The 15,172-nt window shown below is 33.1% G+C and overlaps 1 protein-coding gene across 1 annotated transcript; it reads left to right on the top strand.

Annotated features, from left to right (window-relative positions):
- Positions 1-5,341: 5,341 nt before the first annotated feature.
- On the top strand, positions 5,342-8,298 carry LOC21412437 (elongation factor 1-alpha). Its single transcript, XM_024173112.1, has 3 exons — positions 5,342-5,434; positions 6,202-6,677; positions 7,130-8,298. The coding sequence occupies exons 2-3, from the start codon at positions 6,216-6,218 to the stop codon at positions 8,015-8,017; spliced, it is 1,350 nt and encodes a 449-aa protein (XP_024028880.1). The 5' UTR covers positions 5,342-5,434; positions 6,202-6,215; the 3' UTR covers positions 8,018-8,298.
- Positions 8,299-15,172: the final 6,874 nt, after the last annotated feature.

The following is a 15,172-nucleotide window of genomic DNA, read 5'->3' as shown; positions in this document are numbered from 1 at the left end:
GATGAAGTAGGTAGCCGAGAGTGTTATTATACGAGATGGAATCCATTCCTTCTTGAGATAGAAGTAGATAAATAATTATCTTGAGGGTTGATTTGGTACTTGGACCAGTAGGAGCTCCGATTCATGAATGTGTTTTATGAATCACTGTCCATTAGAGAATCAATGGTACTCAAGGATAAAGATATAATTAGAGAGGCTAACGGATTCTAGCTAGCTCTAATTATGAATTATGTATGGAGGATTGATCTATATGCAATGACTATATCAAATGGACACTTCACAGTTTAGAAGTAATTTATGTCTATAATTTCGAGAGTGCAATTCCAAGTTTATAGTGGAGTAACTATTGAAATTAATAGAATTAATTAATTAATTGAAGTGTTTAATTAATTATGAATTTTATTGGAGCTCAGGATTATAGGTCCATTAGTCCCCGCATCGTCGTTGTAATTCTACCAAACACAAAGGGCAAAATGGGAATTTTAGAATTTTAGAATTCTAAAAATTAAACACTCAAAAATAATTAATTGAGAATTAATTATTATTTAAATAATGTGATTATTTAAATTTAAATTTGAACACATCTAGTTTTATCCATTTAAACTTATTTAATAAGTTGCTCAATTTAGAATTCAAATTAATTTAAGTTTCACTTAAATTGGAATTTGAATTTGAGTCAAAATTGGACTGCAGGATAAATGATGATTTTCTCTTCCTTCCCTATCTAATATTGGCGCCTACACAGGGATAAAATCCCTTATCTATGGCCGGCCATAATGGATAAAAGTGAAGAGAAGATTTTGTTCCAAATTCAAATAAGAGATAATTAACAAGCTTTATCTTGGAGATAGAGATTGGATTCCTTCTAGAAGTTTGACTTCTACTCTATAAATAAGAGAATGATAGAAAATTGTGTGACAATTTTTTGAGCAATTTTTGACCTAATTTTTAAAGGGTGGCCGAAATTCTCCGTAGAGTGAGAAGAAAAATATTTTTCCTCCAAAAAGTCCACATCGTGCATGCATTGGTATTTGTGGAAATTCGAGTGTTTATTCTAACCCGTTTTGGCTCAGGTGTGCCCACACACACGTCTTCGTGGATTCTAGGAATTGACGTGGAAGACATTAGTTTTCTAAACACAAGGCTTTGGAGCAAGAATTGTTCGAGGTCAAAGAACTCAAGTTATCATCTTAATCGGCCGCCAGGTATTATTCCTAACTGAGTTCTTAATGGATAAATTAATGTGATTAATTTATTCATGCATAAATTAATATAATCTATAGAGTATCTCAAAAGTTTTATAAAAATTTTTGTTATACATCCACTCATGGCATGTTCTATATTTTACTTGAATATTATTCACATCCAAGATTCAATTGACAATTTAATGTTTCATATCACATAACTTGTCTATCCGGAACATCACTATGATCAATTTTCAAATTAAATAAATGAAAGCCCTAAGAACAATAGAACACACTTTTCACGAAAAAATAATAAATTGCAACTCATTCAAATTAAAACTAAAAAATAATAGGTTCGGATCCATTAATCTCTAACTAAAAGTATTAAACGATAATACAATTAAATAAACCAAAGAGAATTCTGGAAGACATCACCATATAAATCCCGAAAGAAGAAAATAAGAACAAAGGGTAAATCCCTAATGGCCGAATGTTTCTCCACCCAGAATCAGCCGTTCCTTCTCAGCAATCCCTGGGTGAATTCACAAAAGCTCTGGCCGAATCCTTCTCAGCAATCCCTGGGTCAATCTCCGTTTTTCTCTCTTTCTCCCTCTGGAATAACTCAGCAAAAACTCCCTTTTTTCGTTCCTGTTTTTGTCTTTTAAACCTGATTCTCTCTGCGGAAATTCCTCTCTCTCAGCCACTCTCCTTCCAAACTCGGATCTTCCTCCCATTTCTATCTTCAAACTCTTGGTTATATAGGGTTTTTCTTTCCATATGAACTGCAACTTCTTATCCTCTCCAAGGCAGCCCCAAATCCCGTGTTCACTATGAGGAATGAAGCACAATGTCGTAGTGGCTGGGAATAATGTCATTCATGTGTGGGCTTTACTGGGCTAAGATTGAGCATTTTAATTGTGGGCCTTTATAGCGTGGGTTTATATGGCATGGGCTTCTATGGCGTGGGCTTCTATGGCAGATTATTTATCTACTTCTTTCTTTAAAATGAATAGATTCTATTTTGTATATTAACATTCTTGACTACTTATTTTTTCATGTCTCTAAAATATAAGCAATAGAATTTAGTTTTCTCAAAATCCATACTGCATAAGTAAAAGACACGAATCTAGAAATAGGAGTTTGTTAATAACTCAGTGTTAAGATCATTCTATATATGATAATCCATAGACTCAATTAGAATTTATATACTTAATAGAAATTATCAAAATTTCATATTGTTTCTTATCCCAGTCCTACATAATCTCATTATGTAAAATCACTCATTCAATATCTCTCCATATCAACGATGTGGATAAACTTGTTCCATTATTAATGGAAATGACATGTATTAATAATGTTTTAATTAAAATTTTCAAATTTTAATTAAATTCATTATGGACTTATTTTTAATTATTATCCTTAATTATTATTCTCTAATATGTAACACTTACATACAATATTTAGGATCACATAAATAATCATGAAATTTTCAATGATATTCACAAAGTATAGAAATATATATGCACATAAAATAACGAAATTTCTATATTATTAAATAAATAGTAAAAATCTATATTACATCTCATGCTTTAACAGTCTGTTTGGTATGAATGAAAACTAGAAGGAAGAAAAATGTTGGAGGGATTTTAGGATGGAAATTGATAAATTGAGATGTTTGGTAAGAAGGAAGTTTGGATGGAAAGGAAATTTGGGGGGAAAACTAAGGAGTGAGTCCCATTAAATGGAGTGTAAGGATACCATTCCTAATGGATTTGAGTTTTAATTCAAAGTTTTTGTGAGAGAATTATTGTCGAGAATTTTTTTGATTTAAATTTTTTATGAGAAAAAATAAACTGTAACAGAATCATGTTTTAGGCTTGAAGAAAATTCACAATGTTTTACTAAATTTGTTTGAATGAGATTTGCACATGTATTTAGGACTAGTACCAAATAAGAAATAGATATGCTGAGGAAAAAAAAAAGGGCTATTGGCAATAGATGACATGTTTCTAATATAGAATTGTAGTTTTTTTTTTTTATTTATTTATTTGAGACAAATGATGCTGTGACATTCTTAATATGAGAGTTAAAATTAACAAAATTACCGGCTTTAGTTAGATTTTGGACATTAAAGATATCAAGTGAACGAATGAAATCTAATTTCATTTCTCTCTTAAAAATGTTAGATTCTACCAAAGAGGATAAAAAAAAAAAAAACAATCGGCTAGCACGTATGATGTGTTTCATTGAAATGATTATTGGGTTGAAATTCAAGATACAATTTACTAAATCAAGCCGAGTCAATAGACTCAACAACTATAATATCTGTAATACAAGCCGAGACTTCTAACCGGAAGTGGTCACTAGTAATCAAAAAAGCATTTCTAGCTAATGTATGCACAATTGTGGCCTCATTCAATTCATTTATTTAAATTTTTAATTTAAATTAATATGTAATTTTATGTGAACATTTTTAACTGTAATAAAAAAATTAAATATAATTTTTTATAAAAATTTTTAACTGTAATAAAATTAAAAATTTGAATCGATAAAATAAAAAAAATCTGTAGTCATAGTTGGGGAGTATAACCATGAGAACCACCACCAACTTTAATAGACGTATCTAATGAACCTACTGTCGCTGACAGAACGTCGTCACAAACCTGTTAATAGCGTTGATGGAGTCATATTCGATCTCGTCAACATTAAGCCCATTCTTCACTGTAAACCATAGAAGGGCAAACATTGCCTTTAGCACCTTTTGTTTTGTTTTTGTTTTTGTATATGTTTTTTCTTTATGTGGTTTCTGAGTGGCTACATATAGTCATCACATATTGTTTTGCTTTTTTAAAATTATGGCACTTACTCCAAAAAGTTTTTTCGAGCATCTTTAATGTAATACTATAATTGATATGTCAAATTATACATTTAATATTTAAATATAAAAAATACTCTCTAATATAATATTATTTATTATGTTAAATTTCTCATTTATTATATTTTGTGGTAAATTTTCCATTAAATATAGTATATAGAAAATTAACATTTGATTACTATTGATTGAAATGTTTACTTTTTTCTATAATCATTGCAATTTTTGCATTGTAATTTTTGTTTTAAAGATAAATATTTATTTTTACAACTTTAAAAACTTAATAATTATGAGAAAAAATAGATTTAATATTTTAATATTAAATATACCATATTATACTTTTTAATATTAAATATATAATTAATATTAATATTTACATTACAAATGATCTTAACATGACATAAGTCAATTCACGATAAAGATGGTGGCAGCTAAAGTAATTAGCATAATAATTAGATTTCAAAACTAATACCCAACTCGGATATTTATAGGAATAACACGTTTGGAGATTTAGAATTCAAGCTGATCATATTTATGGAAAATTTACTTATTTTTCTTATCTAAATGGTAAGAGGATTAACTTCAAAAGTGTATACAACCTTATTACCACATTTTAAAAAAAAGTAATTTTTAAAAATATCCTTTTAAATAGAGCCTCTTTTATTTCTATTTTTTTAATATTAGTTCGTATATTTTTACTTTAGAGATTATGTCTCGTTCACTTCGTAGATTCGAGTTTTCAATTCGAGTTGAGATGTGACATTTTCTTAGAGCTTTTTACTGTAACAGAAAAAGTTAGATGTAACAATTTTTGAGAGATTTTTACTGTAGAAACCTAAAACTGAAAACTCGAATCGGTGAAATGAATGAGACCTATAACTAGTCAAGGTGTAAAGTTTTTTAAAATGAGTATACCTCGTTCATTTTATTAATTTGAGTTTTCAATTTCAGTTTTACTACAGTTAAAAACTTTAATAAAAAATTAAAATTAATTTTTTTTGTTATAATTAAACATTCTCACATAAAGTGATATTTTAACTGGAATTAAAAATTTAAATCGACGAATTAAACGAGAAGTACGTTTAGTAAGTCACTTATTTAAAAAAATAGAATTAGTAAAAAAAAAAAAAAAAAAAAAAACTTATCAATTGTGTGGGTCAGGCCACTGGGCCAGCCCGAAACCCGATATATTCTTTTCTAGAACTGGGCCGACGCAACTTGCATATTAAAGTCATTACAGAACCCTAGATTTTTTCCCGAGCTATAAATACAGGACAAAGCCATTTCCCAAACCCTATTGCTCAGTTTGTGCTTTCGCTGCTCTAGGGTTTTAACTTTTCCTCTCTGAGCAGCCGCTTCAAATCTTCTCTCTTTTAAGGTATAGGATTTCTCTTTCTTGATCCTTAACTTTTCCGATCGAATCTTGTTTAATCTTCTCTCTTCTTGGTTTTTGATGATGTTTGGTTTCATTTCTTATGCTTTCTAGCAAACTGTCCGAGTTTCGGATCTTATATATATATATATATTTTTTGAATTTGATTCTTTCAACTTTGTTGATCTGTGTTTTGTTGATTTTATCTGATGGAATTCCGATGTTAAATTTTCGGTTATTTTTGTTCTATGAATACAATTTCGTGTATGGATTTCTTTTAATGTGATTCTGATAGAGGACTTGATCTGATTGCTTTAGATCTGTTCTATTTGTTTTTCATATCTGGGTTCTGATGTAGAGAATGTTTTATTTCTGCTTTGGTTGATTATTCTCTTTTAGTTTTCATTTCTGCATGTTCCATTTCTCGGTTTGGATCTTGTATTGACTCTAATGAACAACATTTGAACTATTTCTTTTGAACAAGTCCATAAAGTTATTTTTGCGATTTAAGAGTTTTGTTATTTACTGAATTGATCTGTATCCTTTTATCTTCCACTATAATTTCATGCGCTCTATCTTTCACAGTATTTTTTTTATGTACATTGGTTGCATAAGATTTTGAGAAATTTGTTTTTTTCTTGTTTTTGTTGGTATAATTATATTATGTTATTTTAGTATTTGGGAGTATATTGATTTTCCTGGGTCTGCTTAATAGTTGGGAGTATTGATTTCCTGGTTCTGATCTGGAACTCTTCTAATTGATTTATGTACAGGTTTTTTATTCATCATGGGCAAGGAAAAGGTCCACATCAACATTGTGGTCATTGGCCACGTCGACTCTGGAAAGTCGACCACCACCGGTCACCTGATCTACAAGCTTGGAGGTATTGACAAGCGTGTGATTGAGAGGTTCGAGAAGGAAGCTGCTGAGATGAACAAGCGTTCATTCAAATACGCCTGGGTGCTTGACAAGCTCAAGGCCGAGCGTGAGCGTGGTATCACCATTGACATTGCCCTGTGGAAGTTCGAGACCACCAAGTACTACTGCACTGTCATTGATGCTCCTGGCCATCGTGACTTTATCAAGAATATGATTACTGGAACCTCACAGGCCGACTGCGCTGTTCTCATCATTGATTCCACCACTGGTGGTTTTGAAGCTGGTATTTCCAAGGATGGCCAGACCCGTGAGCACGCTCTCCTTGCTTTCACCCTTGGTGTCAGGCAGATGATCTGTTGCTGTAACAAGGTAATATATTATTCAGTGTTTATATATGTATTGCTTGATTATGCCTGTTTTGTTGATGATTCTATCCGATAAAGGGACTCTCATAGTGTTTAAAGATACATTGTTGTTGATTTATGCTTTTGGCATTTGTGGAGTTTTTGTCCAATACCATTAAAGGAGTCCACTTTTTTGGATGATGTTTGTGTCTTGTGGAGAGACGGCCAAGTTGATTTAGTTCTTTTAGTAAAACTATTGAGGGTGGAACTCCCTCTCTCTCCCCATTCCATCTTTTATTAGGTTGCAAATGTGTCTTTGTTTGTCCTTCGCTTATATCTACTTGTTCTTTAAATAAAAGTATTTTAACTTGTGTTTCTCTATTATATTGTAATCAATTTTTCTGAAGCGGTGTTACTTATGATACGTTTTTGTATTTCGTACATAAAATCTTTGTGGTCTACTTTTCTTCTTTATAGATGGATGCCACCACTCCCAAATACTCAAAGGCTAGGTACGATGAAATTGTGAAGGAAGTCTCATCTTACTTGAAGAAGGTCGGATACAACCCTGACAAAATCCCATTCGTTCCCATCTCCGGTTTCGAAGGTGACAACATGATTGAGAGATCCACCAACCTTGACTGGTACAAGGGTCCCACCCTCCTTGATGCTCTTGACCAGATTCTGGAGCCCAAAAGACCATCAGACAAGCCTCTCCGTCTCCCACTCCAGGATGTTTACAAGATTGGTGGTATTGGAACAGTCCCAGTGGGTCGTGTTGAGACTGGTCTCCTCAAGCCCGGTATGGTTGTGACCTTCGGACCAACTGGACTAACCACTGAAGTTAAGTCTGTTGAGATGCACCACGAGGCTCTCCAGGAGGCTCTCCCTGGTGACAACGTTGGGTTCAACGTTAAGAATGTGGCTGTCAAGGATCTTAAGCGTGGTTTTGTCGCGTCCAACTCCAAGGATGACCCTGCCAAGGAGGCTGCCAACTTTACATCCCAGGTTATCATCATGAACCACCCTGGCCAGATTGGCAATGGCTATGCCCCAGTTCTTGACTGCCACACCTGCCACATTGCTGTCAAGTTCGCTGAGCTTCTCACCAAGATCGACCGTAGGTCTGGAAAGGAGCTCGAGAAGGAGCCCAAGTTCTTGAAGAACGGTGATTCTGGTATGGTGAAGATGATTCCCACTAAGCCCATGGTGGTGGAGACCTTCTCTGAGTACCCCCCACTTGGCCGTTTCGCCGTGCGTGACATGCGCCAGACTGTTGCTGTTGGTGTCATCAAGAACGTTGAGAAGAAGGACCCAAGTGGAGCTAAGGTGACCAAGTCTGCTGCCAAGAAGGGCGGGAAGTGACTGGCTTTTTGCCTCAAGATTTTCTTCATTGGTGGATTATGGAACTACTTTTTGTGTTTTTATTATGATCGTGCTAAATACTCGTCTTATTTTGATCGTGTTGTCTTGTGCTCGCTGACCTTTCGTTGCGCTCAGAACTGGGTGCTCGATAGGCGGTGGCATCTTCTTTTGTGAAGATGTTTTTCCGAAACAGTTTTCCTTTAGGCGTTTTATCATTTGCTCTTTGTTGAACTCATTAAAGTTTTGGAAGTACTTCACTAGCTTACCTTTTGTTCTTAATCTGTATCTTGTTGCTTTGATCTTTGCTCGTTATTTATTCGTTCAAAAGACGTGATTTGCCGATAACTATTTGACAACAAAGGAGACAACACAAGTGATAGAAGGAACACTTTGAAAGAGCTTTTAGCTCGTTCGTGGCATAGCCTCTATCAAGTACAATACGATTGATGATACATTTTGGGTTAAAATTTGAGTGCCTAATTCGACTAGATGTGCCTCATAGCTAACACTTTCAATTTAAAAATTTTAAAAAAAGAAAACTTTCAATCTGATGTTCTGATCACCACAAAGAATTAATCGGTAGGCTTGTTTTCCGAGAGGACAAATCATTTTGTAATGATATTATCCAATATGAGGTTTTAAATTTGGATTAGAAAAAGTTTTGAATTTTACACGGATTGGGATTTTTCCAACTTGAAAGTTAAAAATTGGTCTGGAGTTAATATCCGCGAATTCGAAACATATTATATATATGATATACATAATTTTTTAGCTTAAAGTTTTAATTTTCTTTTGAAAAAAATTTGTGTAAATATGTAAATGTAAGATTTAATTTTTAAGTTTTACTGAATGTATTTTAAGTTGTAATTAGGTTATAACAATTTGGAATTTGTTGAAGGATTTTACGCTGGGTAATTTAAAAAAACAAGACTGATTAAAAAATTCTCACAATTAACACTAATTTTTTTTTTTAGACTTTCATTTCTAACACTGCCACATTAGTTGTAGAGGGTCCCACACAAATGAATTGTCAAAAATATCCTTTGCTGAATCCTAAACCAAACCTCCTTCTTTCTCCGCTTGAACATCATTCTCTCTCTCTCTTCGTACTATTGCGAAAGGGAACAGGGCTGCAACGACGGAAAATCTTAGTCGAATGAGGTGGTCACGGCGCGGGTGGGGTGGTCTTAGCCAATGTATAGTCAGTGGATATTTTGACAAAAATACCACTCGGTTTATCTTTAATAACAACTTTTATATATTGGAATAGTGGTAAGAATTGCTAGGATATTGGGACGGTAATTTTGGGAAAAAATTATCTGACCTCAAATTTGGACCGGAATGACCATTTCCTTGGTCCACTTGAGGAAACATATCCACACATTTTGGTGGTATAGCCATTCCTATTCCCAAAGTCTTTTTCCTCTTACCAAATATTGGAATGATTGTTCTTTAGGATTGTCATTCCTCCATCAAACAAAATGCTTACCTTGTGCTTACATTCCTACGAGTGGTAACTACTTGGATAAACTTCTGGTAATTATAATAATTATATTATAATAATTACCACTTCATTTGATCTTGTTCTTTAGGCTATGTTTGGGAGTTGGATTTTATGAGAAAAAAATAATTTAAAGGAAATAAAAAATAAAGAAGGAAAAAAAGTAAAAATTTTCACCTTTGTTTGGAACCTAATTAGAAAAATCAGAGAAGTTTCAGAGAAAACTAGATGAAGCAATGGTGAATGAGCTTCGGCGTGGTGGAAGACGATGGCGGTGCAGGCGAACTCGTAACCGAGGAAGATGATCAGATGTCAGTGACGTTGGTTTCTGAAACGATTTCGGATGCAAAAGCGTGTGAGTAGCGGATTGTGTATAATAAAAATTTTCATAAAACCTTTGAGATACTCTATAAATTAATTAATTTATGCACAAATAAATTGATCACATTAATTTATTTACCAAGAATCGGATTAGGAATTATACCTAACAACCGATTAGGATGATAACTTGTATTCTTTGACCTCGAACGTTCCTCGCTTCAATGCTAGTTTAAAACACCCGAATCTTTCTCGTCAATTTCTTGAATCTACGAATACGTGTGTGGACAAACCTGAAACAAAACGGGATTATTAAGAACACTCAAGATTTTCACGAACACCAACACATGCACGACGTGAAATTTTTGGATAAAATTTCCCTCTTCCTCACTCTATAAAATTTGGCTACTATAGCTAGGGAGAGCAAAAATTGTGAGAAATCTCTTATTTTATAGAGTAACAGTCAGACTCCCAGAAGGAATCTTATCTTTATCTTCAAGATAAAAGCTTGTTAATTGTCTCTCACTTCAAATTTGATTTTGAAATAAAATCCATTCTCCCTCATCCAATATGGCCGGCCACCACTAAGGGATTTCCTCCATGTGCTAAACGCAATTTTGCAAATAAAGATTAGGAAAAAATTTTATCCTGCAATCCAATTTTTAACTTAAATTCTAATTCTAATTCAAGTCAAACTTAAATCAATTTGAATTTCAAATTGAACAACATATCAAATAAGTTAATTAGATAATTATAGATAGCAATCAATTTGAATCCAAAAGGGATTCACACTATGCTGTGCATTCACACTATGTGAAAACCTTCACATGTGTGTTTCAAAATTCAAATTTAAACTTAAACTTAAATAATCACATTATTTAATTTATAATTAATTCTAAATTAATTATCCTTGAGTGTTTTATTTTAGAATTCCATAATTCTAAAATTTTCATTTTGCCCTTAGTGTCTTGTAGAATTACAAGGACGACGCGGTGACTCATAGACTAATAATTTCAAGCTCCAATAAAATTAATAATTAATTAAACACTTTAATTAATTAATTAATTTTATTAATTTCAATAGTTACTCCACTATAAATATGGAATTACACTCTCGTAATTGTAGACATAAATTACTTCTAAACTGTGAAGTGTCCATTTGATATAGTCACTGCATATAGATCAATCCTCCATAAATAATTTTTAATTAAAGCTAGATGAAATCCGTTAACCTCTCTAATTACATCTTTATCCTTAAGTACCATTAGTTCTCTAAGGGACAATGATTCATAAAACAAATTCATGACTCGGAACTCTTACTGGTCCAAGTACTGAATCAACCCTCAAGTGAATTATTTATCTACTTCTTTCTCAAGAAGGAATGGATTCCATCTCGTATAATAACATTCTCGGCTACCTACTTCATCATGTCTCCAAAATACAAGGAATAGGATTCATGATCTCAGAATCCGAACTGAGTAAATCAAAAGACATAGATCCATAAATAAGAGTATGCTAAGAACTCAGGATTAAGACTATTCCATATATGACCATCGATAAACTCAATTAGATTTTCTATACTTAAAGGAAATTATCAGAAATTCATATTGTGTCCGTGTCCCAGTTTCACATAATCTCATTATGCGAAATACACCAATTCAATATCTCACCATATTAACAGTGCGGATAACACTGTTCCATTCTACATGAGAATGACATGTATTAATAATGTTTTAATTAAAGATTCTAAACTTTAATTAAATTCATTATGACCATTGTTTTGATTATTATCCTCAAATATTATCCTCTCGCATATAACACTTATATACAATATTTAAGGTCACATAAATAATCATGGAATTTGTATTGATATTCATAAAATATTCATACATATATGCACATCAAATAATGAATAAACTATTTTATTAAATAAATAATAAATATCCTATTACATCTCATGATTTTAAGACACCATTCCCAACAGGCGACAGATCTCTTAGCCAGAGAAGACAAATCATGGCCGAGGACGGCCGCCGCAGAGGCGAAAAGAGAGAAGGAAGGAGGAGAGAAATTTGAGAAGAAACTTCCCTTCCCTCAAAATAAAATCACTCTATTACTATGGTATGAAAGTAGGATATATCATTTATATACTATTTACAGGCAACCTGTATACATAGACGGAGGCTTGCATCATGCTTATTCTGGAACAGAGCTCGTATGCAGGTTTACTTTAAAATGAAAAAGATTTTATAAGATTATTGTTTGACTTCGGGATATAAAATCTTAAAAAAGAAAGTTTCATTTACCATTCACTTCATAATGAGATTAAAAAATGATACTTTTTTTGAGGAAAATAAAATCCAAATTTTACATTATAAAATTTCCCTCAAAATTTTCTTAAAATTTTCTTCATCATTTTTTCTTTGTTCCAGACAAGGAAAATAAAATCCTTCATTTTTTTCCCTTTCCCTCTTAAAATCCGTCCAAACATACCCTGACTATGTTTGGAAGTTGGATTTTGTGGGGGGAAAGAAAATTTGAAAGAAAAAGCAAAAAAAATGGAAAATTTTCACCTTGTTTTGAACTTTAGAAAAATTTATTAGAAAAAAAGTCAAAATCCACTCAAATTTTTTATCCCTTATTTGGTAGTTGAAATTTATTAAAAAAAAATTGATTTTTTTTTAAATACAATAATTTATCTCTACTCATTTCTTACGTCACTCTCTCTCATCATTCTCTCTCCTCACTCTCTCAAAAAATTCCATTTTAAGAGGGGAAAATCTCTCTTTCCCCTGATTGTCCTGGTCTTTTGCATAGCCCCTGCCTCAAGCTTAACCAAAACTAAGAGGTTGTTTGGTTATGTATTCAAAATCATGATTCAGAACCATTCTCGTTTTACGTGTATTTTTTGTGAAAGAAAATACTGTAGAGAACCATGAATCATGATTTAAAATCAGTGACGAATATAGGAAACAAACGTCCTCTGAAATAAACAAGGCTAACAAATGTCTACAAATTTGTTTCATATTAGAAAGCAACAACAGCAAAAAAATTCAGTAATAGTCAAGATCAACAAATCTGCATTACAAATTGCAAGATGTCCATGTAATGCAACTCTCAAAGGACAAAGACCTCATGCTATTCTCAAAGGACAAAGATGTCCATGTACTGGTTTTGTCAAGATCAACAAATCTGCATTACAAATTCAGCCAAATGTGCAGTTTACTCATAAAAAATTTCGGACCCAAATTTCATCCTTTGTAAGTTGCCTAAATATTTTCACTTGGGACTCCGTACTTAAACCACCAATGTTCTCAAGTTCTTGAGCAATTAACTGTTCCATGTTGACATTCACTTTCTCTGTAGGATTTAGAGCTGCAGCAACAGAGTTAACATCATCTGTAAACCCTGGAATTTATAAAGTTGGCTGCATTGAAACATATAGTTAGAAGCAGATAAAATGGTCATACTACAAAAGAAAAGAGGAAGAGTTCTCAATAGTAGGAAACATAATCACACCAAACCAAACCAAACCAAACACAGATAAGTCTAAGCCAAATCAACCACACACAATATGACAACACCAAAAATGGGAAAAAAGAACAAATAAGTCCCGTAATTTATCACAAATACGTTAGAGAAAAGAAAAACAAGCAATTACCTCAGAATTGGGTCACATGTCCATAGAGTTTGACCTCAAGTGAGCAATTAGGAATTTAAGTGAGGTATGATACAGTTACCGATTTCCATACTACAATAAGGAAAGAAGTTCATAATGTTGTGTTGAACCCACAAGTGGGCCAACACATGAATATCAAGGTTAAGCAATGAAGAAGAATTGAAAAACATCAATTCTAGGGTTTTAGAATCAATCGGAATGAAAAACGGACGGAAAATGGGTCGAACCGAGAAAATTGAGATTTTCGACCGAATTGTCAAAAAGTTAAGGCAGAACATCAGCATCCAGCAGGGAAACTGTAGAAGATCGATATTCCAGAATAGAAATGGGATCAAATCATAATGGATTTTATAGTAGGGATGCCTAGGACAATCGACGGCAACGACGCAATTTGGGTAAGCATAGATCAACTGACCAAATTTGCCCATTCTTTTCCAATCAAACTCAATTATTCCATCAAGCGATTAGCAGAATTATACGTGTCAAAGATAATGACACTGCATGAGATTCCAATATCCATCATATCAGATCAAGACGGTCATTTCGCGTCTAGATTTTGGAGAAGTGTGCATGACGCAATGGGGACTAAGATAAAATTTAGTACTGCTTTTCACCCTCAGACTAATGGTCAATCTGAAAGGACCATCCAGACTTTAGAAGATATACTGAGAGCATGGGTCATGGATTTCAAGGGAAGCTGGGATAAAAAGTTACCTTTGATAGAGTTTTCTTATAATAACAGTTATTAAGCGTCAATAGGTATGGCACCTTTTGAAGCCTTGTACGGAATAAGATGCAGGTCCCCAATTCATTGGTATGAACCTAGGGAGAAGCATTTAGAAACCACGGATTTTATCTGGAGAACTATAGAGGATGTAAGATGCATCACAGAGAGAATGGATACAACTCACAGCCGCCAAAAGAGCTACGCGGATAAATGCCGCAGACCTTTGGAGTTTCAAGTAGGAGACCTAGTTTTCCTAAAAATTACACCGATGAAGTGAGTAATGATATTCGATAAGAAAGGAAAACTTAGTTCAAGGTACATAGTGTTGGTGACCGAATCGAATTCGGATGCGGAAGCGGGGGTGAAGGCGGATCGTGTATAACAAAAATTTTCATAAAACTTTTGAGATACTCTATAGATTATATTAAAGTATGCACGAATAAATTAATCTCATTAATTCATTTATTAAGAACTCAATTAGGAAAAATACCTGGAGGCCAACTCAGATGATAACTTGAGTTCTTTGACATCGAACAATCCTTGCTCCAAAGCTTTGTGTTTAGAAAACCAATGTCTTCCACATCAATTCCTAGAATCTACGAAGACGTGTGTGTGGGCACACATGAGACAAAACGGGTTACAATAAACACTCAAATTTCTACAAACACCAACGCATGCACGATGTAGAATTTTTGGAGAAAAATGTTTCCTTCACTCTATAGAGAAATTTCGGCCACCTCTAAAATTAGGGCAAAAATTCATTCCGAAAATTGTCTCAAAAATTGTATCAAAAATTGTGTCCACAATTTTCTACTATTCTCTTATTTATAGAGTAAAAGTTAAACTTCTAGAATGAATCCAATCTCTATCTCCAAGATAAAGTTTGTCAATTATTTCCTATTTGAATTTTGAACAAAATATCCTCTTTCCC

Source organism: Morus notabilis, unplaced genomic scaffold (genome assembly GCF_000414095.1).
Source record: "Morus notabilis unplaced genomic scaffold, ASM41409v2 Scaffold783, whole genome shotgun sequence".
Classification (NCBI taxonomy): Eukaryota; Viridiplantae; Streptophyta; class Magnoliopsida; order Rosales; family Moraceae; genus Morus; species Morus notabilis.
Note: the sequence above shows the minus strand (reverse complement) of the source record. Positions and strands in the feature narration are given on the sequence as shown.

Excerpts from the sequence above, each read along its gene's own strand:
- LOC21412437 (XM_024173112.1), top strand. The coding sequence starts at position 6,216 with ATGGGCAAGGAAAAGGTCCACATCAACATTGTGGTCATTGGCCACGTC. Across the intron at positions 6,678-7,129 it reads TGATCTGTTGCTGTAACAAG|ATGGATGCCACCACTCCCAA; the intron begins GTAATATATTAT and ends TCTTCTTTATAG.